At 42.9% G+C, this 26,726-nt stretch overlaps 1 protein-coding gene across 2 annotated transcripts in view; it reads left to right on the top strand.

Moving 5' to 3' along the window:
• Nucleotides 1-26,726, top strand: part of LOC118358776 (voltage-dependent calcium channel subunit alpha-2/delta-4-like) — a 93,412-nt gene that overhangs the window by 13,768 nt on the left and 52,918 nt on the right. For both annotated transcript variants that reach the window (XM_052480582.1, XM_052480580.1), the window contains exons 2-14: nt 4,955-5,036; nt 6,376-6,492; nt 6,742-6,801; nt 7,077-7,239; nt 7,467-7,598; nt 9,189-9,249; nt 14,784-14,934; nt 15,141-15,215; nt 20,208-20,297; nt 20,410-20,523; nt 20,874-21,086; nt 21,733-21,810; nt 22,906-23,061. In XM_052480582.1, coding sequence (XP_052336542.1) covers nt 4,955-5,036; nt 6,376-6,492; nt 6,742-6,801; nt 7,077-7,239; nt 7,467-7,598; nt 9,189-9,249; nt 14,784-14,934; nt 15,141-15,215; nt 20,208-20,297; nt 20,410-20,523; nt 20,874-21,086; nt 21,733-21,810; nt 22,906-23,061 — 1,492 coding nt within the window. The remainder of the gene's footprint in view (nt 1-4,954; nt 5,037-6,375; nt 6,493-6,741; nt 6,802-7,076; nt 7,240-7,466; nt 7,599-9,188; nt 9,250-14,783; nt 14,935-15,140; nt 15,216-20,207; nt 20,298-20,409; nt 20,524-20,873; nt 21,087-21,732; nt 21,811-22,905; nt 23,062-26,726) is intronic.

Below are 26,726 nucleotides of genomic sequence, written 5' to 3'. Positions count from 1 at the left end.
ATCCTGACTGTGTCTGTTTGGGCTCTATAGCCTGCAGGCTGCACCACCTGCAGCTCCCAGCCCACTTTGTAGTGAGGGAATATGTATCATATGTATATTATATACCATATATACCTCACCTATAGCCTGTGATAATACTATGCAATTATCCTATTCAAATGTTTATCTGACTCCATTAAGAGAATTAAAATATGCAAGCAAGCATTAGGCAATGAGTTGACGCTGACGAGCAAGAATTGGTCTGTGAGTGGAATACTGAAGGCAGATATTTAATAACATTGTAAAATGAATAAAATCAAATACAAGTCACAAAGCTTAAATTACAAAACATTAACAAGCATTACAATGCATTACTCTAGGCATGATCAGAAAGGGAGAAAGAGAGAGAGAGAAGTCCTAGCCCGAAAGGCCATGCTCCAAGAGTCCCTGGGGTGGAGAGAGAGAGAGAAAGACAGACAGTGTAGGTATCTCACCAGCACAGGTCAGGAACAAAGAAGAGAGAGAGTCATGGAGGGGGTCAGGGAGAGATGGAGGAGAGAGTGAAAGTTAATGATTGATTTTCAGTGGATGCTGGCAGCATTTGTTTCACAACTGAATCTAGACTGACCCAGACCCAGACTCTCCTGAAGTATGCATGCCTTGGCCTTGGTAGTGAATAGGTAAAAGCAGTGATGAGTTGTTGACCAATAGCATTACTGTTGAGTTAACCTCCAATCAAATATCAGACCTACGGGATGTAAAGACGACAGAACCTCTGCATCACAGAGGTGTGACAGAATGGGTGTTGGTGAGATAATGCAGCATTCCTAAGACAACACAAAGGCATCCCTGCATACAGTTGATAAGAGTCACTTCGGGGATGTGCCGCGCCACAGGTTCCTACAACACCCAGCTCCTAGCCCAGGCTGCACAGATCCAGTCTGCTCTAATATCTGACTGCTGGCCTTCATATTCTAATGAGATCAAGCTAGCTCTCCCAGCCCAGCCCAACTTCTAACTCCTCTGCCAGTCTGGCCCAGTCTGCTGGCTCATGTGCCCCAGGGCCCTGTTAGGCCAGAGTGGGCCAGCTAGTTTATCCACTACACAATGCCAGTTATCATGGCCAAGTCATATTGACAAAGTTGTTGTGGTCTTTTATAAAAAATGTGTTTTACGTTTTTGACATGAAGATCAACTGTACTAGTTGTTCAGACTCTGGTTGTTTCTAACTTATTTTTGTACTTTTTTTGTACATAATGTTGCCGCTACCGTCTCTTATGACCGAAAATAACTTCTAGACATCAGGATTGCAATTACTCACCACGGACTAGCAGAATCCTCTTTTTCCTTTCACGACTCGGACGAGCCCAACGTGAAGGATACGCTGCTTCCTCGGGAACAGGCCCAGATCCCCCTGATCTGCGTGAAGAGGACGTGGAGAAATAGGGGCCGAAGGTCCGGCTGATATCTGAGAATTCACAGGCGATCGAATAAACCCCCACTTCCCTCCATTCTGCTAAAAAACGTGCAATCTTTGGACAATAAAATCGTTGAGTTACGCGAAAGATTAAACTACCAACGGGACATTTAAAACTGTAATATCTTATGTTTCACCGAGTCGTGGTTCAACGACAACGACATCAACATACAGCTGGTTGGTTATACGATGTACCGGCAGGATAGAACAGCGGCGTCTGGTAAGACAAGGGGCAGTGGTCAACAGCTGGTGCACGATATCTAAGGAAGTCTCGAGCTATTGCTCGCCTGAGGTAGAGAATCTCATGACAAGCTGTAGACCACACTACCTACTGAGAGAGTTTTCATCTGTATTCTTTGTAGCTGATTTACATACCAACACAGTCAGAGGCTGGCACTAAGACAGCATTGAATAAGCTGTATTCCGCCATAAGCAAACAAGAAAACGCCCATCCAGAGGCTGCGCTCCTACTAGCCGGGGACTTTAATGCAGGGAAACTTAAATCTGTTTTACCAAATTTCTATCAGCATGTTAAATGTGCAACCAGAGGGTAAAGAACTCTAGGCCACCTTTACTCCACACATAGAGAAGCATACAAAGCTCTCCCTCACCCTCTATTTGGAGATCTGACCATAATTCTATCCTCATGTTACCTGCTTACAAGCAAAAATGAAAGCAGAAAGCACCAGTGACTAGATCAATAAAAAAGTCAGATGAAGCAGATGCTAAGCTACATGACTGTTTTTCTAGCACAGAGTGGAATATGTTCCGGGATTCCTCCGATGGCATTGAGGAGTACACCACATCAGTCATTGGCTTCATCAATAAGTGCATTGATGACATCGTCCCCACAGTGACCGTACGTACATACCCCAACCAGAAGCCATAGATTACAGGCAGCGTCCGCACTGAGCTAAAGGCTAGAGCTGCAACTTTCAAGGAGCGGGACTCTAACCCGGAAGCTTAAAAGAAATCCCGCTATGCCCTCCAACGAACCATCAAACAGGCAAAGCTTCAATACAGGACAAAGATCGAATCTTACTACACCGTCTCTGATGCTCGTCGGATGTGGCAGGGCTTGCAAGCCATTACAGACAACAAAGGACAACACAGTGACACGAGCCTACCAGATGAGCTAAACTTCTTCTATGCTCGCTTCGAGGCAAGTAACACTGAAGCCTGCATGAGAAGACCAGCTGTTCCAGAAGACTGTTTGATAATGCTCTCCGCAGCCGATGTGAGTAAGACCTTTAAACGGGCCAACATTCACAAGGCCGCAGGGCCAGACAGATTACCAGGACGTGTACTGTATACACTTCAAACAGACATACATACCCCACCAGACATGCCACTTTGGGTTTTTTCACGGTACCGAAACCAAAAATAGATTGAATGCTTTGCCCAGTTATGTATAGAGCCATGTCATCCTGGACCACAGCGTCTCTCCTCTCTGTAAAGCTCTAATTTAACTCTATTGTGTATAACAATATCAATATATATATATATATATATATATATATATGTATGTATGTATGTATGTATGTATGTGTGTGTGTGTGTGTGTGTGTGTGTGTGTGTGTGTGTGTGTGTGTGTGTGTGTGTGTGTGTGTGTGTGTGTGTGTGTGTGTGTGTGTGTGTGTGTGTGTGTGTGTGTGTGTGTGTGTGTGAATAGGGTGTAAATAGTATTTTTTGTTGTCACTTGCTGTCTTTTCAATATAACTCTTATTTATATTTTTTATTTTTTATTTAAAGTAATATCTTATGTTGCTCTTGTCTTTAACTCTTCTGTACTTTGTAATGTATGTGTATGTTTTATGTGGACCCCAGGAAGAGTAGCTGCCGCATGTGCAGTACCTAATGGGAATCCTAATGAACTTAACCTCTAAAGCTGCTCCTGTTCATCACTAAGCTTTATACTATACAGTAGGTAGGCCTTGACTCCAATTCCAACGGTACAGTACCTGCCATTGCACCCATGTCCTATACTTCTTTACCTTGTATTATCATTAACTGATGCTTTTGTGTGGTTTCCAATACAGGTTACCACTGAGGCCTGAATTGACGCGATAACGATAAATTATAACAATGTGCACCACAGTTTTAGTATGCAGTTCATGGATAATATTCACTTACCTGTACAGTGGGTTCAGAAAGTATTCAGACCACTTCCCCTTTTCCACATTTTGTTACGTTACAGCCTTATTCTAAAATGGATGAGGATTTGTTCTATTTAACCAATCTACACACAATACCCCATAATGACAAAGTGGAAACAGATTTTTTGAAATTTGCAAATGTATTAAAAATAAAAACAGAAATACCTTATTTACATAAGTATTCAGACCCTTTGCTATGAGACTCGAAATTGAGCTCAGGTGCATCCTGTTTCCATTTATCATCCTTGAGACGTTTTCTACAACTTCCAACTGTGGTAAATTCAATTGATTGGACATGATTTGGAAAGGCGCACACCTGTCTACATAAGGTCCCACAGTTGACAGCGCATGTCAGAGCAAAAACCAAGCCATGATGTCGAAGGAATTGTCCGTAGAGCTCCGAGACAGGATTGTGTTGAGGCACAGATCTGCGGAAGGGTACCAAAAAATATCTGCATAATTGAAGGTCCCCAAGAACACAGTGGCCTCTATCATTCTTAAATGGAAGAAGTTTGTATGGAGGGAAATATGAACAGAGCAAGGTACAGAGAGATCCTTGATGAAACCTGCTCCAGAGTGCTCAGGACCTCAGACTGGGGCGAAGATTCACCGTCCAACAGGACAACGACCCTAAGCACACAGCCAAGACAAAGCAGGAGTGGCTACGGGGCTTCTGAGTGTCCTTGAGTGGCCCAGCCAGAGCCCGGACTTGAACCCGATGGAACATCTCTGGAGAGACCTAAAAATAACTGTGCAGCGACGCTCCCCATCCAACCTGACAGCGCTTGAGAGGATCTGCAGAGAAGAATGGGGCAAAGCTTCACACCCAAGAGTCATACCCATGAAGACTTGAGGCTGTAATCTCTGCCAAAGGTGCTTCCACAAGGCACTGAGTAAAGCGTCTGAATACTTATGTAAATGTGATATTTCAGTTTTTTTATTCTGTTTTACATTTGCAAACATTGTGTAGAATGATGAAGGGAAGAACAATTAGGGGGGTTATGAGGAGCAAACCAATAACGTCCCACAGCATTCTATTTCATTTCAGTACAACACCATTTTTCTGTCTGTCTGTTGATATACAGAGAGGTGCCTTAAAATCCCATATTGTGCTTAAAGGACACCTGGAACCATCTACTGTCTATTTGGATTAATAAACCAATTGTTATTACGGTTGTGATATTCATGGACTTTTTTGGCACATGGATCCTGTCTGGGTTTTGAACGTCATGTAGACAGCAAGGCCAAAAAATCTTGTTGATTATATTCTGTCATGGACGGGATGATAGATTATCTAGTATCCCTCATCACCAATCTCTCTCTCGCTCTGTGTCTATTTCAGGGTCCAGTTTTGGGCTAATATCCTTTCAGTGCAACTACGCGAGACTACCACAAGATACTCTGGAGCTAACATTCTACAAAAGGTAAAATATGTGTTTTTTTGTTAGACAAACTACAATCACAATTTGCAACATAGTCTTTTCACCAAAAGAAAAACCACTCATTATTTCCCATTTACATCTGAGATGGTCCATAGCGTAACACTGATGACCATCCGCCCCATTCGTTTACTTGTCTCACCACGTGTCTTAACCTCCTGTGGCGTCCCATATTCTCCTCTATCACCACCTGCTACCCGTAATCTCATTATGTCCACCAAGTCAGTGAGTGTGATGTTGGTGCCAGAGCCAGGTGTTCACACTCTATCTAAAGGCCTTCCTCACCCCTTAGGTTGCGTTGGTCAGATCAGGTCAGGGAGAGACTTGGCACAGTTAGTGGCCCCAGGCAGCAGACAGAGACACACAGGCCACAGGGCAGCTAGGCTACTAACAGGATCAGGAACACTTTACCATAACGATCATCGGGATGTTATGTCCTGTACTTGTTTCATATAGTAATGTTCCAATCCTGTTTTAAGAATGTTTGTTTGTTGTCTTTGTCTCTACACTAATTATTCCATTACTATGACTACTATTTAATGGTATGGTGATGTAGTCTATGTTACATGTCTACCTCAATATCTGATATTCCTGACATAATGGTGATCATTGTGGACTCATCCCACTGGGAAAAACCTGGTTGAATCAACATTGTTTTCACCCCCAAAAATCTATGTGATGACATTGAATCAACGTGGGAAATTAATTGGATTAGCAAAAAGTAATCAACGTAATGGTATTTTGTATTTTTTTCCACCCAACTTTGAACCTAAATCCAATGTCCTTGTGACATATTTTGTTGATTTCACATTGAATTCACATTAGTTGACAACTCAAGCAAATCTAAAAACTAGTCTGTGCCCAGTGTAATTGTGCCTGTGAATTGCCTGAGTAAAAACATCGGTATCCAGCATGGTTGAACTCTCTCCCCACCAGAGCTATTCACACAAGACTGCTCTATTAACCTCAGTATACACCGTAGGAAGCCTTCAGCCTTCAGTATATGGGTTGCTTGGATTAATTGGGATTAGTGAGTGACTTAATCGAGTAATTAAGACCTAAAATTAAACTAAATCCAGAGGACTCCCCTGGCTTTGTTTGGACTCTGCTTATTTACAGGTATCTCAAATGGCTTGAACTAATGGCTCACACTTAACGTATCTCAATCAATCAGTTCTAAGAGAAAAAATGATACATGTAGTATGACAATAAAACATTAGCTTTATTTTATCTCCTGAACAAAAATGGAAAGCAGATGTTCGAAGGTATTACATTTATCATAGTAGAAGGTATTGTTGAATATCTCCTCCTGTGCTCTTTTCAGAAACTCAAAGATGTGGAATCCATTATTAAGATAGTGGACATCGATGGGAGAGATCAAGTGAGGGACTTTGCAGAGGACATGGAGAGAATGCTGGGGTCCAAGATGAAGTCAGTTAAGGTGAGTAGAGGTTACAGGTCAGAGGTCTCTCTCAGGCCAAGTGTTTTTTTTCTTACTTTTAACTAAGACAACCTAGAACACATTAGATGACCTTGCGGACCAGGTTTGGCTATCGGGCCACCAGTTGATGTCGCCTGCTACAGCATACCATCTTTAAGTTAACACCAAAATAACTGTTACCGTGTGTGTTGTGGTTAGGCTGGCGATTTTAGAAACGTCTTTAAATAAATATCTTCATTTTCTCCTTAGAGGTTGGCTGAGTCTGCGGAGGATGCAGATTTGTACCACGACTTCAACAAAACGCTAGAGGTTTGTCATTCTATCTGTCTGTGGGAATATGAGATCTCAGATTTATCAAAGTACTGCTAATATGATTATCACAACCCTTTGCCACAGTACCACAATAGAGAAAATGAAATGCCTAACCATCATGCACATTTTGATGACCACAAAAACACACAATACCATGAGCAGAAGCCTTTTTCAGATAGAATCTAATGTTACTCGACTTACAACAATTCTCCAATGATAGTTGATGAATATGAATCTAACTTTTCCACCGTTCCAATGCTGTCCTTCTCCAGTTTGACTACTATAACTCCATGCTGGTGAACACAGCAGATGAAGATGGTAACTTCATAGAGCTGGGTGGTGAGTTTCCTCTGGAGAAGAATAAGCATTTCAACAACCTGCCAGTCAACACACTGCAGAGTGACGTACAGGTTCCAACCAATGTCTACAACAAAGGTGTGTGTGATGAAGTTCAAACAATTGTTTTCAGGCCCTTGGGTCCAGATCCTAACTTATCTATGAATGAAATACATATTTTGAATCCAATGAGAGATTAGCATGACAATTGGGTTAGGTGTGGCTTAGTCATCCTTTAAAGTGAAACAGGTGACCGTTACTCTATATGTGATGTCACACTTTCCATCCCACTCATTTGCTGCCCTCTCTTTCTCCTCTGTGTAAAGATGCCTACATCCTCAATGGAATCTACTGGTCGGAGGCTCTGAATGACGTGTTCATGAACAACTTCCAGAAAGACCCCACCCTCACCTGGCAGTACTTTGGCAGCTCCTCGGGATTCTTCAGAATCTACCCTGGTAAAAGACCTGAGGAGACTGGAGGGAAGAGCTATAGAAGGACAGGCTCATTGTATTGGCTGGAATGGAATAATTGGAACGGTATAAAATATATGAAAGCCACGTTTGACTCCGTTCCATTTATTCCATTCCAGGCATTACAATGAGCCTGTCCTCCTATAGCTCCTTCCACCAGCCTCCACTGTAAAGTAACCGAAAGGTTGCTAGATCAAATCCCTGAGCTGATAGGGTAAAAATCTGTTGTTTTGCCCCTGAACAAGGCAGTTAACTCACTGTTCCTAGGCTGTTATTGTAAATAAAAATGTGTTCATAACTGACATGCCTAGATAAAAATAAATAAATAAAAGGACTAAGCAAAGAACTATCATGTTTGGAGCCCTCAGTCAGCTCCATACAACTGATAGCAACACAGAGTAGTGTATTGAAAAGTTTGGTTAATAAGGGATAATCAACGATGGGCTATGCATTCTCTGTAAGATAATGCATGATGTGGAACGTGTGTTCCACGATTCCTTAGCTTCGTGGAATTAACCTTCCACGGAGTTGCGTTATTTTCCAGAGAATACATAGAGCCCTGAGTTGATTATTCCTTTCATACTATGGCTATAAATTAACATATTTGTTGCTAGAAATGTATTAATTTGCCAGTAGAAATGTGACAAGTTTACTTTCTAGCTAGATAGCTACAGTAGTTGCTATGATAACCAAGAAAACAGACTTGCTAGCTTAGCTAACCAAACCATCATCCTATCTTGCTTTTTAAAAAATTAATTCTAATTCAACAATGCCAATAATGTTTTCATTTCGGGTTTTGCTTTCAAAAGCAAGACAAACATAGAACATGTAAGAATGAACTCCATAGTCATTCAGTTACACCATGCGTTATAGGGAAATAATGCACACTCTCAAATGCCCTTCAAGCCAATCAAAAATTAGTATTCAACAGTGCTATGATATAATAGTGTATAAATCCAGAGCATAGCATAACAGAAAATATAGCACAGCAAAACAAAAAGCATACTATCAAAAATAAACCATAAAATACCATCTGTTTTAAGATGTCAACTGTATTTGTTTTTACTCCCAATTGGTAGTTACAGTCTTGTCCCATGACTGCAACTCCCGTACGGACTCGGGAGAGGCAAAGGTCGAGAACTGTGCATCCTCCAAAACATGACCCTGCCAAGCCGCACTGCTTATTGACACACTGGTCACTTAACCCAGGAAGCCAGCCGCACCAATGTGTTGGAGGAAACACCATACAACTGGAAACCATGCCAGCATGCATGTGCCCGGGCTGCCACAGGAATTGCTAGAGCGCGATGTGACAGGGACATCCCAGCCAGCCAAACCCTACCCTAACGACGCTGGGACAATTGTGCACCACCTCATGGGTCTCCCGGTCGCAGCCGGGTGTAACGCAGCCTGGGATCAAACCCGGGTCTGTAGTGACGCCTCATGCAGTGCCTTAGACCACTATGCCACTCGGGAGGCTGTAAGATGTCGACTTCAGTATAATGTTGTAGGATTTTAATGGATGCCATGCTGTTTACTCACTGTAGAGATGGTGTGACTGTATTTTTTATACAGGTATCAAATGGACTCCAGATTCGAATGGTGTGGCTGCGTTTGACTGCAGGAACCGTAACTGGTAAGCTATTAGTAAATCTACTAGTAGCCTCTGGGTGGCATCGACCTTGACCAGAGTAATACACTTCCTGGTATCAATGTGATAAGGGGAGGAGCTAGACACTAAGACATCAATCAATCAATCAAATGTATTTATAAAGCCCTTCTTACATCAGCTGATGTCACAAAGTGCTGTACAGAAACCCAGCCTAAAACCCCAAACAGCACGCAATGCAGGTATAGAAGCACGGTGGCTAGGAAAAACTCCCTAGAAAGGCCAGAACCTATGACGAAACCTAGAGAGGAACCAGGCTATGAGGGGTGGCCAGTCCTCTTCTGGCTGTGCCGGGTGGAGATTTTAACAGAACAAGGACAAGATGTTCATAGATTTTATTTTTATTTTATTTCACCTTTATTTAACCAGGTAGGCTATTTGAGAACAAGTTCTCATTTACAACTGTGACCTGACCAAGATAAAGCATAGCAGTGTGAACAGACAACAACACAGAGTTACACATGGAGTAAACAATAAACAAGTCAATAACACAGTAGAAAAAAAGAGTCTATATACATTGTGTAGGCGAATAATTACAATTACAATTACAATTAAAACACTGGAGTGATAAATGATCAGATGGCCATGTGCAGGTAGAGATAGTGGTGTGCTAAAGAGCAGAAAAGTAAATAAATAAAAACAGTATGGGATGAGGTAGGAAAATTGGGTGGGCTATTTACCGATGGACTATGTACAGCTGCAGCGATCGTTTAGCTGCTCAGATAGCAGATTTTTAAAGTTGGTGAGGGAGATAAAAGTCTCCAACTTCAGCGATTTTTGCAATTCGTTTTAGTCACAGGCAGCAGAGAACTGGAAGGAAAGGCGGCCAAATGAGGTGTTGGCTTTAGGGATGATCAGTGAGATACACCTGCTGGAGCACGTGCTACGTGTGGGTGTTGGCATCGTGACGAGTGAACTGAGATAAGGCGGAGCTTTACCTAGCATGGACCTGTAGATGACCTGGAGCCAGTGGGTCTGGCGCCGAATATGTAGCGAGGGCCAGCCAACTAGAGCATACAGGTCGCAGTGATGGGTGGTATAAGGTGCTTTAGTAACAAAACGGATGGCACTGTGATAAACTGCATCCAGTTTGCTGAGTAGAGTATTGGAAGCTATTTTGTAGATGACATCGCCGAAGTCGAGGATCGGTAGGATAGTCAGTTTTACTAGGGTAAGTTTGGCGGCGTGAGTGAAGGAGGCTTTGTTGTGGAATAGAAAGCCGACTCTAGATTTGATTTTAGATTGGAGATGTTTGCTATGAGTCTGCAGAGTTTACAGTCTAGCCAGACACCTAGGTACAGTGCCTTGCGAAAGTATTCGGCCCCCTTGAACTTTGCGACCTTTTGCCACATTTCAGGCTTCAAACATAAAGATATAAAACTGTATTTTTTTGTGAAGAATCAACAACAATTGGGACACAATCATGAAGTGGAACAACATTTATTGGATATTTCAAACTTTTTTAACAAATCAAAAACTGAAAAATTGGGCGTGCAAAATTATTCAGCCCTTACAGCCCTTTCAGCCTTTACTTTCAGTGTAGCAAACTCTCTCCAGAAGTTCAGTGAGGATCTCTGAATGATCCAATGTTGACCTAAATGACTAATGATGATAAATACAATCCACCTGTGTGTAATCAAGTCTCCGTATAAATGCACCTGCACTGTGATAGTCTCAGAGGTACGTTAAAAGCGCAGAGAGCATCATGAAGAACAAGGAACACACCAGGCAGGTCCGAGATATTGTTGTGAAGAAGTTTAAAGCCGGATTTGGATACAAAAAGATTTCCCAAGCTTTAAACATCCCAAGGAGCACTGTGCAAGCGATAATATTGAAATGGAAGGAGTATCAGACCACTGCAAATCTACCAAGACCTGGCCGTCCCTCTAAACTTTCAGCTCATACAGGGAGAAGACTGATCAGAGATGCAGCCAAGAGGCCCATGATCACTCTGGATGAACTGCAGAGATCTACAGCTGAGGTGGGAGACTCTGTCCATAGGACAACAATCAGTTGTATATTGCACAAATCTGGCCTTTTTGGAAGAGTGGCAAGAAGAAAGCCATTTCTTAAAGATATCCATAAAAAGTGTTGTTTAACGTTTGTCACAAGCCACCTGGGAGACACACCAAACATGTGGAAGAAGGTGCTCTGGTAAGATGAAACCAAAATTGAACTTTTTGGCAACAATGCAAAACGTTATGTTTGGCGTAAAAGCAACACAGCCCATCACCCTGAACACACCATCCCCACTGTCAAACATGGTGGTGGCAGCATCATGGTTTGGGCCGGCTTTTCTGCAGCAGGGACAGGGAAGATGGTTAAAATTGATGGGAAGATGGATGGAGCCAAATACAGGACCATTCTGGAAGAAAACCTGATGGAGTCTGCAAAAGACCTGAGACTGGGACGGAGATTTGTCTTCCAACAAGACAATGATCCAAAACATAAAGCAAAATCTACAATGGAATGGTTCAAAAATAAACATATCCAGGTGTTAGAATGGCCAAGTCAAAGTCCAGACCTGAATCCAATCGAGAATCTGTGGAAAGAACTGAAAACTGCTGTTCACAAATGCTCTCCATCCAACCTCACTGAGCTCGAGCTGTTTTGCAAGGAGGAATGGGAAAAATGTCAGTCTCTCGATGTGCAAAACTGATAGAGACATACCTCAAGCGACTTACAGCTGTAATCGCAGCAAAAGGTGGCGCTACAACGTATTAACTTAAGGGGGCTGAATAATTTTGCACGCCCAATTTTTCAGTTTTTGATTTGTTAAAAAAGTTTGAAATATCCAATAAATGTCGTTCCACTTCATGATTGTATCCCACTTGTTGTTGATTCTTCACAAAAAAATACAGTTTTATATCTTTATGTTTGAAGCCTGAAATGTGGCAAAAGGTCGCAAAGTTCAAGGGGGCCGGATACTTTCGCAAGGCACTGTACTTATAGATGTCCACATATTCTAGGTCGAAACCATCCAGGGTGGTGATGCTAGTCGGGCGTGCGGGTGCAGGCAGCGAACGGTTGAAAAGCATGCATTTGGTTTTACTAGCGTTTAAGAGCAGTTGGAGGCCACGGAAGGAGTGTTGTATGGCATTGAAGCTTGTTTGGAGGTTAGATAGCACAGTGTCCAAGGAAGGGCCAGAAGTATACAGAATAGTGTCGTCTGTGTAGAGGTGGATCAGGGGATCGCCCGCAGCAAGAGCAACATCATTGATATATACAGAGAAAAGAGTCGGCCCGAGAATTGAACCCTGTGGCACCCCCACAGAGACTGCCAGAGAACCGGACAACATGCCCTCCGATTTGACACACTGAACTCTGTCTGCAAAGTAGTTGGTGAACCAGGCAAGGCAGTCATTAGAAAAACCGAGGCTACTGAGTCTGCCGATAAGAATATGGTGATTGACAGAGTCGAAAGCCTTGGCCAGGTCGATGAAGAGGGCTGCACGGTACTGTCTTTTATCGATGGCGGTTATAATATCGTTTAGTACCTTGAGCGTGGCTGAGGTGTACCCGTGACCGGCTCGGAAACCAGATTGCACAGCGGAGAAGGTACGGTGGGATTCGAGATGGTCAGTGATCTGTTTGTTGACTTGGCTTTCGAAGACCTTAGATAGGCAGGGCAGGATGGATATAGGTCTGTAACAGTTTGGGTCCAGGGTGTCTCCCCCTTTGAAGACGGGGATGACTGCGGCAGCTTTCCAATCCTTGGGGATCTCAGACGATATGAAAGAGAGGTTGAACAGGCTGGTAATAGGGGTTGCGACAATGGCGGCGGATAGTTTCAGAAATATAGGGTCCAGATTGTCAAGCCCAGCTGATTTGTACGGGTCCATGTTTTGCAGCTCTTTCAGAACAACTGCTATCTGGATTTGGGTAAAGGAGAAGCTGGGGAGGCTTGGGCGAGTAGCTGCGGGAGGGGGGCGGAGCTGTTGGCCGAGGTTGGAGTAGCCAGAAGGAAGGCATGGCCAGCCGTTGAGAAATGCTTGTTGAAGTTTTCGATTATCATGGATTTATCGGTGGTGACCGTGTTACCTAGCCTCAGTGCAGTGGGCAGCTGGGAGGAGGTGCTCTTGTTCTCTATGGACTTTACAGTGTCCCAGAACTTTTTGGAGTTAGAGCTACAGGATGCAAATTTCTGCTTGAAAAAGCTGGCCTTTGCGTGTATCGATGACCAGCAGGCTCAGATAATAATAATCACAGTGGTTGTAGAGGGTGCAACAGGTCAGCACCTCAGAAATAAATGTCATTTGGCTTTTCATAGCCAATCATTCAGAGTATCTCTACCGCACCTGCTGCTCTTGCTGTCTCTAGAGAGTCATTAGGCCAGGTATTCCTGAGATAGAGCGAGATTAAAGTCATGTGACCTCATATACCTTAAGACTGTATAGGCTTATGTGACATCTATACGCAAGCTTTTATCTATTTTAGTCGTGTCATTTATTTACTTTTGGTTTTTTAAATTGAACCAAACTTCACTACAGCATTCACCCTACTTTACTTATCCAGTGGTAAGAGAGTGTAAGTACCATGGATATGTTGCTCTAATGTGGTGTGTCCTAGGACATGGCCATGTATTGCACGACACTGGCACAACATGACACTTGAGCTGGCAGTTTAAAGAATGGGATGGAAACTGTGACCCTGCTCCAACAACAAGTACCATGATATAATTACTGAAAACTGAGAGTCAGGACCTTGATTTACTGTTTCATGCAGTCCAGTATTAGTCTCCTATCACTGCTGTTAGGCCGTGGGGTCTCCCTAGGCCAGAGGGAGGATATCCTCCTAACTGGCCAATCAGTAGCATTTCCAGCTTCCAGGAATTCAACAAGCCATGTTGATGAGCTTTAGGTAGTATATGAATGCCCTCCCTATCTCTCCACTCAGTTAGAGAGTATCCTGGGACCTGGGCTGCCCCTGACTTTTAGATTAGTGGCAAGGATAGCACCCAAGGCTCTGAACACAGCAACACAGGGAGACACAGACAGACAGGCCAGGACAGTCTGATCTGATCCCCTATAAATACTTTAAGCTGCTCCTTAAGTGGATTTAACCAACAGATCAATACCCAGGTCAGTGGGGTTCACATGGATGACATATGTCCCTATTTATAAACATGTAGATATGAAAAATACCAAAAAGGTGTGTGTGTGCGCGCATTTGCATCTGTCATGTTTTGAAACTAAGTTGATAGGGAGGGGCAGTGTGGTTGGGATGTTATACAGTGCCATATGCTGTAGGCCACCGCTTTTTTAAATTGAATGTGGATCGTTATGTCAAGGGGTTGTGAATTATATGGGGAACGTTTTTTCATGAAGCAGCATGAGAAAGTGAGAGAACCGTTGACTGGGGCCTCCATCCTATGGTCCTGCGGTGCTCCGTGCTCTACTCTCTGGACCACACAAGCCTCAAGTACAGTAGAGGTAGAGAATCCTCACATAGGACGGTAACACTATGGTGTAACCCTATCTCTCTCTACCCCTGTCCCCCAGGTATATCCAGGCTGCCACCTCACCAAAGGACATTATTATCGTGGTGGACATCAGTGGCAGTATGAAGGGTCTGAAGATGACCATCGCCAAGCACACCATCAACACCATCCTGGACACACTGGGGGAGAACGACTTTGTCAACGTCATCGCTGTGAGTCAACCCTCCTCCTGCCACTAAGCACCAACGGAACAAGAAATCTCAAACTTAGGGTCTTGTAATTTCCATGTGTTGAAATGTGGTGTTCAGTTGACTATCACACCTTCACACATTACCTGTTACACCACTACACTGTTACATCACAACAGTGTCACACTGTTGACAGGACTACAGCCCTGCCTTGTCTTTTCTCCCCACAGTACACTGACTACGTTCGCTACGTAGAGCCATGCTTCAAAGGCACCCTGGTGCAGGCTGACTTGGACAACCGCGAGGTAAGTCCATTATCTTCTTCAGGTAATCTGTGGCCGCTAAGCCACGGAGCTCTTACCTCTCAGCAGGGCTCTAGCAACTCAAAGTGTTCTATTATGACATTACACCCCTGTGGAGGTGGAGAGTGAAGGGCCACCTTGGCTGTCAGTCATGCTGCTAAGCTAGGTGCGGAGAAGTTGGCTCCACCTGTTGGCCTAGTTCCTACTTCATGTATTGGCCCAGTGTGGATCAGAGAGCAGGCCAGGTCAGCCGTCATTCACAACCATCAGCCTACTGTGGAGAGGGACTTTAATGGAGTGTGACTGACAGGGATGGAATCATTTTAACATATGTATACTGTAATATGTAGAACACAAATTTACATATATGATATTTTACCTTTATTTAACTAGGCAAGTCAGTTTAGAACAAATTCTTATTTTCAATGACGGCCTAGGAACAGTAGGTTAACTGTCTTGTTCAGGGGCAGAATGACAGATTCTTTTTTTTTACCTTGTCAGCTCGGGGATTCGATCTTGCAACCTTTTGGTTAATAGTCCAACACTCTAACCACTAGGCTACCTGCCGCCCCAATATAGAAATGTTATGTATGCATAAAGTGTATTGATAAGTAAATCAATGTGATTTTAGCGCGCAAAATGTGTACGTAGACTACATGTATGTTTGTCAGGCAGTGCAATGTGTGAGAGATAACATCCTGAATACCAGGGCGTGTCAGGTAGTGCAATGTGTGAGAGATAACATCCTGAATACCAGGGCGTGTCAGGTAGTGCAATGTGTGAGAGATAACATCCTGAATACCAGGGCGTGTCAGGTAGTGCAATGTGTGAGAGATAACATCCTGAATACCAGGGCGTGTCAGGTAGTGCAATGTGTGAGAGATAACATCCTGAATACCAGGGCGTGTCAGGTAGTGCAATGTGCGAGAGATAACATCCTGAAAACCAGGTCTTGTCAGGCATTGCAATGTGTGAGAGATAACATCCTGAAAACCAGGGCTTGTCAAGCAGTGCAATGTGTGAGAAAGAACATCCTTAAAACCAAGCAGTGCAATGTGCGAGAGATAACATCTTGAAAAACAGGGCTTGTCAGGCAGAGCAATGTGCGAGAGATAATATCTTGAAAACCAGGGCTTGTCAGGCAGAGCAATGTGCGAGAGATAATATCCTGAAAACCAGCGCTTGTCAGGCAGAGCAATGTGCGAGAGATAATATCCTGAAAACCAGGGCTTGTCAGGCAAATCAATGTGCGAGAGATAACATCCTGAGAACCAGGGCTTGTCAGGCAGAGCAATGTGCGAGAGATAATATCCTGAAAACCAGGGCTTGTCAGGCAGAGCAATGTGCGAGAGATAATATCCTGAAAACCAGGGCTTGTCAGGCAGAGCAATGTGCGAGAGATAATATCCTGAAAACCAGGGCTTGTCAGGCAGAGCAATGTGCGAGAGATAATATCCTGAAAACCAGGGCTTGTCAGGCAGAGCAATGTGCGAGAGATAATATCCTGAAAACCAGGGCTTGTCAGGCAGATCAATGTGCGAGAGATAACATCCTGAAAGCCAGGGCTTGTCAGGCAGAGCAATGTGCGAGAGATAACATCCTGAAAACAGGGCTTGTCAGGCAGAGCAATGTGCAAGAGATAATATCCTGAAAACCAGGGCTTATCAGGCAGAGCAATGTGCGAGAGATAATATCCTGAAAACCAGGGCTTGTCAGGCAGATCAATGTGCGAGAGATAACATCCTGAAAACCAGGGCTTGTCAGGCAGAGCAATGTGCGAGAGATAATATCCTGAAAACCAGGGCTTGTCAGGCAGAGCAATGTGCGAGAGATAATATCCTGAAAACCAGGGCTTGTCAGGCAGATCAATGTGTGAGAGATAATATCCTGAAAACCAGGGCGTGTCAGGCAGATCAATGTGCGAGAGATAATATCCTGAAAACCAGGGCTTGTCAGGCAGATCAATGAGCGAGAGATAACATCCTGAAAACCAGGGCTTGTCAGGCAGAGCAATGTGCGAGAGATAATATCCTGAAAACCAGGGCTTGTCAGGCAGAGCAATGTGCGAGAGATAATATCCTGAAAACCAGGGCTTGTCAGGCAGAGCAATGTGCGAGAGATAATATCCTGAAAACCAGGGCTTGTCAGGCAGAGCAATGTGCGAGAGATAATATCCTGAAAACCAGGGCTTGTCAGGCAGAGCAATGTGCGAGAGATAATATCCTGAAAACCAGGGCTTGTCAGGCAGAGCAATGTGCAGAGCAAGAGATAATATCCTGAAAACCAGGGCTTATCAGGCAGAGCAATGTGCGAGAGATAATATCCTGAAAACCAGGGCTTATCAGGCAGAGCAATGTGCGAGAGATAATATCCTGAAAACCAGGGCTTGTCAGGCAGATCAATGTGCGAGAGATAATATCCTGAAAACCAGGGCTTGTCAGGCAGAGCAATGTGCGAGAGATAACATCCTGAAAACCAGGGCTTGTCAGGCAGAGCAATGTGCGAGAGATAATATCCTGAAAACCAGGGCTTGTCAGGCAGATCAATGTGCGAGAGATAATATCCTGAAAACCAGGGCTTGTCAGGCAGAGCAATGTGCGAGAGATAATATCCTGAAAACCAGGGCTTGTCAGGCAGAGCAATGTGCGAGAGATAATATCCTGAAAACCAGGGCTTGTCAGGCAGAGCAATGTGCGAGAGATAATATCCTGAAAACCAGGGCTTGTCAGGCAGAGCAATGTGCGAGAGATAATATCCTGAAAACCAGGGCTTGTCAGGCAGAGCAATGTGCGAGAGATAATATCCTGAAAACCAGGGCTTGTCAGGCAGAGCAATGTGCGAGAGATAATATCCTGAAAACCAGGGCTTGGGACATTAGAATTTTCCAATCATTTAATTCTGAAAAAGTTTAGCTTGTTATGTTCCACTGTTCCAAACAAGGAAAATAAAGTTCTGAACTAGTTCGATACCAAAACAAAAAAAGTTTTATGTCATTCCTTTCTGTTCCTTTTCAAACCTTGAAATTCTAAATGAATTTACCAATCAGTGTGGGTTGAGAAGCTTGCTATGGAGCGGGCAAGCTATTTACATGCCTTAGACAGACAAGTGTAAGGCGCAAGGTGCGATAAAAAATGTGCGGGTGGGGAGAGAGTGTTGAAACGCTGGGCATCTTGTTGATAACAATAGACCTGTTGTCTGAATTAGGCCCACATAATTATACCGACAGAGGTGCAGTTTCTATGAAGGAACTTTGAAAAAAATATGCTCTCTTGAACCTAAAAGGGTTCATTGGCTGTCCCCATCGGAGAACCCTTTGAAGTACCCTTTTTGGTTCCAGGTAGAACCCTTTTGGTTCCAGGTTTAACACTTTTGGGTTCCAAGTAGAACCCTTTCTACAGAGGGCTCTACATGGAACCAAAAAGGGTTCTCCTATTGCAACAACTGAAGAACCCTTTTGGAACTCTTTTTTTCTAGCATTGAAAACACTCTCTCCCTGATTTCTGAATCACGCGTGTAACATCAGTAGCTACAGTAGACTATGCTTCGGGGGGAGGGGCAGATACCCTACACATGCACAAACACTGGCAAAGATTTTCAGCTGTCAGGCAGACACTGGATTAGGTTTCTGAGTGAGGGCTTTGCATTCACGCTTTGTTGCATTTTTTGTGCGAATGGAAAAAAATGGCCAAAACATAAATAAACGTTATAAACCAGTTTCAATGCTTTAAAAAATAACGGTTTTGTTCTGGAACAGTATAGATCACTCACAGACACAGGCAGAGAGGCAAGCATACTGGCCAATAAACCTTGCACTGGGTGATTTATGAGCAGAGCTACTAATGTTTTCCTGTTTGGTTTTATCCACCTGGCATCTGCTCCTACAGTATATCCTACAACCAGATCCTCTCACGAACATTCTGGATGCCTCTGGCACCATGATGGGTATAACCTCAGGAATGAGGTTCACACTCTGCTTACTCTTAGGACCTAGATTACTCTCTTTTGTTAAGGTAATTAATGCCTGTGTAGTTGCCAGGTGTGTTAAGTAAACAAACTTGGAACATTACACACTTGTTTTGCATTATAGTTTTCAATCAATCAAATACCATTGGAATAGTGTGTTTAATACAATTGTCACAAAGATCTTTATGGCCAGCAACCAGGTCAGTGGCCATGAAAACTCTCTTGGTATTCAGTCAACTGGACTGGTGTATTAGACCTTACACTGTCATGTCCTGTGCTAGGCTGTGCTGTGCTGCATTTCTGTACTTTAAAAAAAATCACCTTTATTTAACCAAATAGGCCAGTTGAGAAACAAGTTCTCATTTACAACTGTGACTTGGCCAAGATAAAGCAAAGTAGTACGACAAAAACAACAAAACAGAGTTACACATAAACAAACGTAACGTGAATAACACAATATAAAAATATATTTATAGTGTGTGCAAATGTAGAAGAGTAGGGAGGTAAGGCAATAAATAGATGATAGAGGCAAAATAATTACAATTTAGCATTAACCTGGAGTGATAGATGTGCAAGTAGAGATACTGGGGTGCAAAAGAGCAAGAGGGTGATCACATTGTTTTCTCACTGTAAAAAAAACCTCTCCCTCAATTCAATTCAATGTTCAATTTAAGGGTTTATTGGCATGGGAAACATATGTTTACATTGCCAAAGCAAGTGAAATAGATATTGAAATAGTGAAATAATATTTAACAAAAGTTAAATAAACAATTCAAAAATGTACAGTAAATATTACACTCACAAAAGTTCAAAAAGAATAAAGACAAACATCATATTATGTGCAAATAGTTAAAGTAAAAAAGGGAAAATAAATAAACATAAATATGGGTTGTATTCTCTCTCTCTCTCTCTCTCTCTCTCTCTCTCTCTCTCTCTCTCTCTCTCTCTCTCTCTCTCTCTCTCTCTCTCTCTCTCTCTCTCTCTCTCTCTCTCTCTCTCTCTCTCTCTCTCTCTCTCTCTCTCTCTCTCTAGCATTTTAAGGTGCTAGTGGATGAGCTTCACGTGAAGGGAGAGGGAAAAGTTGCAAAGGCCATGAAAGAATCCTTCAAAATCCTGAATGAGGTTTGCTTCCAACACACACACACACACACACACACACACACACACACACATACTTCCACACACTTGCTGTTGGCCCAGTCTCAGTTCTTCACTGTGTGGTGCTTCCTCCCAGGCTGCGACCAGGGGCCAGGGCAGCCTGTGTAACCAGGCCATCATGCTGATCACAGATGGAGCCATGGAGGATTTCAAAGACGTGTTTGAAGAGTTCAACTGGCCTGATCGCAGGGTACATCCAATATTTTCTCCATGTGAATAACTACATACACACGTGACCTACAGTAATACCTATTTACTGTACATTAAAAATGTAATAAAATTGAATTGGTCCCATACACATATTTAGCAGATGTTATTGCCGGTGCAGCGAAATGCTTGTGTTCCTCGCTCCAACAGTGCAGTAGTATCTGACAATACATGTCAATTCTTCTGTTATTCTATTTTCTATTCCCTTACTTCCCCTGAACAGCAAGGTATTTTGAGGACATCACTTTAACAGCCTTATCAGTTTAATATGTTCAGTATTTACTTAATGAACTGACTGAATTGGATATCAGTCTCCTATACGGTCTCTTTCAGGTGCGCCTCTTCACTTACCTTATTGGCAGAGAGATGACCTTTGCGGACAACACCAAGTGGATCGCCTGCAACAACAAGGGTTACTACACACACATCTCCACTCTGGCTGACGTGCAGGAGAATGTCATGGAGTACCTTCACGTCCTGAGCCGACCAATGGTCATCAATCACAATCATGACATCATCTGGACCGAGGCTTACATGGACACTGTGGTGAGTACAGCAGCTATACTTACCCAGTGGGCTTTGCCGAATAACTGCAGTACATTCTGCCTTTTCTTCCAGGATCCAAATCTCCACTTTCTTTGGCATCAAAGGCAACGTGTTGTTGTTGCGTTTAACCACGTTCGTCACCTCACACTGCCCTGTTTGAAAGTCAACTGTCTACTGTAGTATCATGGTGTGCTGTCAGTTACATTAGTTCATTCATTCTGTGTGCCTGTGTAGTTTATGACTCCTCCCTGCATTTGTCTTTTGTCCTGCTACTGTGCTCATTCTCTCATCTCACCTCACCTCTATCACCGGACCTGACCCTCACTCACTCTGACAGCTACCCAATACGAAGGAGGTAAAAAGAGACTGTGGGAAATACATATTGTCTGATAGGGAAGCCCTTTTAGTGTAGTCCTCTTCTGTTTAGGCCTTGTGGTAATAGTGAACGCTGTCTCCCAAGCTTTCGATTGGCTATCACCAGTTGCAGTGTTATGGCACCCTCTAGCGTAACGAGTCTTAATTGCAAGTATAGAAGTTAACAAGTAGGAGTAGTACCAGAACCAACAGCGTTTTGATTTGGTTTAGGATAAACAAAACGTTATTTCTGATGCATAAATATGTACAAATGCTGCAATTATTCCTCCAGCTCTTCGCCACAAAGGCTCAAAGTTTACTTCTCATGACCACAGTGGCAATGCCTGTCTTCAGCAAGAAGAAAGAGACGGTCAGTGGACTAAAAGCCTTTGTTAGATTGAAATGTATTTTTAACATAGGAATGGTGGTAATCAAAGTAATAACAGTTAGAAGTTGTAATTGTAGTTGTCCCTCTGAGGCACCAGACTATTCTTCCCCAATAGCCTCTTACAACTGTAGTAATCTAGAGCTATAAAAGGTATGTGAGGTACAGTACCAGTCAAAGGTTTGTACACACCTACTCATTCAGGGTTTTTCTTTATTTTTTCTATTTTCTACATTGTATAATAATAGTGAAGACATCAAAACTATGAAATAACACATGTGGAATCATGTAGTAACCAAAAAAGTGTTTAACAAATCAAAATATATGATATATTTCAGATTCTTCAAAGTAGCCACAGACAGTCCATATTATTGTAAGAACAACTCAAATAAGAAAAGAGAAACGACAGTCCATTACTTTAAGACATGAAGGTGAGTCAATGCGGAATATTTCCAGAACTTTTAAAGTTTCTTCAAGTGCAGTCGCAAAAACCATCAAGGCTATGATGAAACTGGCTTTCATGAGGACCACCACAGGAAAGGAAGACCCAGAGTTACCTCTGCTGCAGAGGTTAAGTTAATTAGAGTTACCAGCTTCAGAAATTGCAGCCCAAATAAATGCTTCACAAGTAACAGACACATCTCAACATCAACTGTTCAGAGGAGACTGTGTGAATCAGGTCTTCATGGTCAAATTTCTGCAAAGAAACCACTACTAAAGGACACCAATAATAAGAAGAGACTTTCTTGGGCCAAGAAACACTAGAAATGGACATTAGACCGGTGGAAATCTGTGGCTACTTTGAAGAATCTGAAAAATATCATATATTTTGATTTTGGTTACTACATGATTCCATGTGTATTATTTCATCGTTTTGATGTCTTCCCTATTGTTCTACAATGTAAAAATAAAGAAAAACCCTTGCATGAGTATGTATCCATACTTTTGACTGGTGCTTTATATTTGAACCTGGTCAAGCAGTTCACTGTGTGCACAGTGCATCTGTGTTGCAGTGACATGATACTGTAGTTGTTGTGCCATTAGAAGTCTTATAAACCCTCCTCTCCCCTTCTCCTCCAGCTGAGCCATGGGATCCTGCTGGGGGTGGTGGGTTCTGACATCCCCCTGTTGGAGGTAATGAAGCTGGCTCCCAGATATAGGCTGGGTCCCCATGGTTACGCTTTCCTCATCACCAACAACGGGTACATCCTGGCGCACCCTGACCTACGACCTCTGGTGAGTCCAACCGCTGTAGAGCTTACGCTTGCTTCCGGCTATAGTCACTAGTAGGGTTGCATTATTCCGGGAACTTTCAAAAAATTCTGTGTTTTTCCCGAAATCCCAGTTGGTGGATTCCCGGAATCTGGAGGGAATAAGCAGGAATTCCGTAATCCCAAAATGTTGCACTACTAATACTACTACAGTCCCTATTTATAATACTATAGTTACGAAGGCAGTCACCAGTACTACTACCGCAGTAAAAACTACTACTAATACTACTACTACTCTGACCTGGTTTCAAATCCCATTTGAAATGTTTCATATACTTTTAGTGTTTGTTTTAGACTGCCTGGACAATTCATTCAACTAATAAACAATCATTATCACACTTCTACACTGTTGCTTTATTTCCATCTTTATTTATAGAGTAAATAATACAGATTTGATGTTGTACAATTCTGAGACAAAAACAGAAAATACAAAAACAGTGGAATAAGATTAATCACAACGAAAGACACTACACTGAGCCGTGTAAGGCGAGAGAAGCAACTCTGCAACATCCTAAAACATATAGGGATCAGACGCAATCACTTGAACACACACTTCAAACATGTAACCTTATCAGAAGCACATATAGGATGTTTGTCCCACAATATATCCAGTGGACTGGAGCACTCACATGAACACTTATACCTGTAATAAGTTAAGGACAGTTGAGGACTTGTGAGGCATCTGTTTCTCAAACTAGACATTCTAATGCACTTGTCCTCTTGCTCAGTTGTGCACTGGGGCCTCCCTCTCCTCTTTCTATTCTGGTTAGAGCCAGTTTGTGCTGTTCTTTGAAGGGAGTAGTACACAGCGTTGTACGAGATCTTCAGTTTCTTGGCAATTTCTCGCATGGACTAGCCTGATGAGTTTCAGAAGAAAGTGCTTTGTTTCTGGTCATTTTGAGCATGTAATCGAACCCACAAATGCTGATGCTCCAGATACTCAACTAGTCTAAAGAAGGCCAGATTTATTGCTTCTTTAATCAGAACAACAGTTTTCAGCTGTGATAACATAATTGCAAAAGGGTTTTCTAATGATCAATTAGCCTTTAAAAAAAATGTTAAACTTGGATTTGTTAACACAATGTGCCATTGGAACACAGGAGTGATGGTTGCTGATAATGGGCCTCTGTATGCCTATGTAGATATTCCATTAAAATCAGCCACTTCCAGCTACAATAGTCATTTACAACATTCACAATGTCTACACTGTATTTCTGATCAATTTCATGTTATTTTAATGGGCAAAAAATGTGCTTTTCTTTCAAAAACAAGGACTTTTCTAAGTGACCCCAAACTTTTGAATGGTAGTGTATACACCCACAATTCTAGGTTTACAGAGCAGCTCTGCAGTGGCTCTGTTAAAGGTACTCTGGCACAGGTTGAGCTGGACTAGGTAATGATTACTACCAATAGTGGAACTCAGCACCCAGATTAACCCCAATGCAAGTCGCACATTCCTGGAAGTTATTATTTTCAGTTAGTGCATGTTGTGCCAAATAAGCACATATATTTCTATGAGGGCCAGAGTCACCTAAGAATTAAAAAACAGAATAGCCATAAAAACACAATATGCCTTGCACCACCCTCCCAAATCACAGTACATAAGAACAGAAGATTGTACAATAAAGGGAACACTGAGTGTAGCAGATCAACAGGGAACGCTGAGTGTAGCAGAACAACAGGGAACGCTGAGTGTAGCAGATCAACAGGGAACGCTGAGTGTAGCAGAACAACAGGGAACGCTGAGTGTAGCAGATCAACAGGGAACGCTGAGTGTAGCAGATCAACAGGGAACGCTGAGTGTAGCAGATCAACAGGGAACACTGAATGTAGCAGAACAACAGGGAACGCTGAGTGTAGCAGATCAACAGGGAACGCTGAGTGTAGCAGATCAACAGGGAACGCTGAGTGTAGCAGAACAACAGGGAACGCTGAGTGTAGCAGATCAACAGGGAACGCTGAGTGTAGCAGAACAACAGGGAACGCTGAGTGTAGCAGATCAACAGGGAACGCTGAGTGTAGCAGATCAACAGGGAACGCTGAGTGTAGCAGATCAACAGGGAACGCTGAGTGTAGCAGAACAACAGGGAACGCTGAGTGTAGCAGAACAACAGGGAACGCTGAGTGTAGCAGATCAACAGGGAACACTGAATGTAGCAGAACAACAGGGAACGCTGAGTGTAGCAGATCAACAGGGAACGCTGAGTGTAGGAGATCAACATATTGTTTAGTAAGGTGTAGCACAGCTGCCAGAAGTTTAAGTCTCATCAATCCCATGAGAAGGTAGCTGTTCATTTGCGGAGTTAGGAGGAAAATAGTGAAAAGAATCAAACAGAAACATATTTTCCCTGCAGCAATATGCCATAAATCACAGACAGATAGACCAAGCTCCTATTGGACAGTTGTCATGTTGAGATGGTGTGAGATGTGCAGTATTGTGGGCTTAGGATGTTGGAGGGTGGTGCAAGGCACATTGTGTTTTTGTTCTTGTCAGTGACCACACTCAAACAGTCAGTGGCCACGCTCAAACAGTCCAAAGTGTCTAACCTAAAGACCATCTCAATGATCAATTTGCAGATTTTGTGTGGGGTCACTGATTGGTTATTGAACAGAGCATGAATAATTTCATTAAATGGTTAAAGAGTCTCAGATGACAGCCTCATGCTCAACACCTAGAGCAGCACAGTGGAGGGTTGTATTCATTAGTGTACACCGTAGACAAAATGTTTTGCAACAGATAATGAAAACAAGCCTTTCTTATTGGGCAACTTCAGCTTGTCCCTCCCTCCCAGGCAACCATAAAATGTGATTCTGGGTGCCAAGGTATTTTCTGTTTTATTGAACCTCTATTTTGACAGGGGGTCATGCTGAGACCAAGGTCTCTTTCACAGATGTGCCCTGTATACACATGAATACACATCAAATACACACCAATTCCTCTTCGATATATATTATACACATCAATTACACTTCAATGTGAAATCTCAATAATATTAGAGAGAATGATTTATTTCAGCATTTCTTTCTTTCACCACATTCGCAGTGGGTCAGAAGTTTACATGCACTCAATTAGTATTTGGTAGCATTGCCTTTAAATAGTTTAACTTGGGTCAAACATTTCGGGTAGCCTTCCACAAGCTTTCCACAATAAGTTCGGTGAATTTTGGCCCATTCCTCCTGACAGAGCTGGTGTAACTGAATCAGGTTTGTTGGCCTTCTTGCTCGCACACACTTTTTTCAGTTCTGCCCACAAATTTTCTATAGGATTGAGGTCAGGGTTTTGTGATGGCCATTCTAATACCTTGACTTTGTTGTCCTTAAGCCATTTTGCCACAACTTTGGAAGTATGCTTGGGGTCATTGTACATTTGGAAGACCCATTTGTTAGCAAGCTTTAACTTCTTGACTGATGTCTTGCTTCAATATATCCACATAATTTTCCCACCTCATGATGCCATCTATTTTGTGAAGTGCACCAGTCCCTCCTGCCGCAAAGCACCCCCACAACATGATGCTGCCACCCCTGTGCTTCACGGTTGGGATGGTGTTCTTCGGCTTGCAAGCCTCCCCCTTTTTCCTCCAAACATAACGATGGACATTATGGTCAAACAGTTCTATTTTTGTTTCATCA

Source organism: Oncorhynchus keta, chromosome 26 (genome assembly GCF_023373465.1).
Source record: "Oncorhynchus keta strain PuntledgeMale-10-30-2019 chromosome 26, Oket_V2, whole genome shotgun sequence".
NCBI lineage: Eukaryota > Metazoa > Chordata > Actinopteri > Salmoniformes > Salmonidae > Oncorhynchus > Oncorhynchus keta.
Note: the sequence above shows the minus strand (reverse complement) of the source record. Positions and strands in the feature narration are given on the sequence as shown.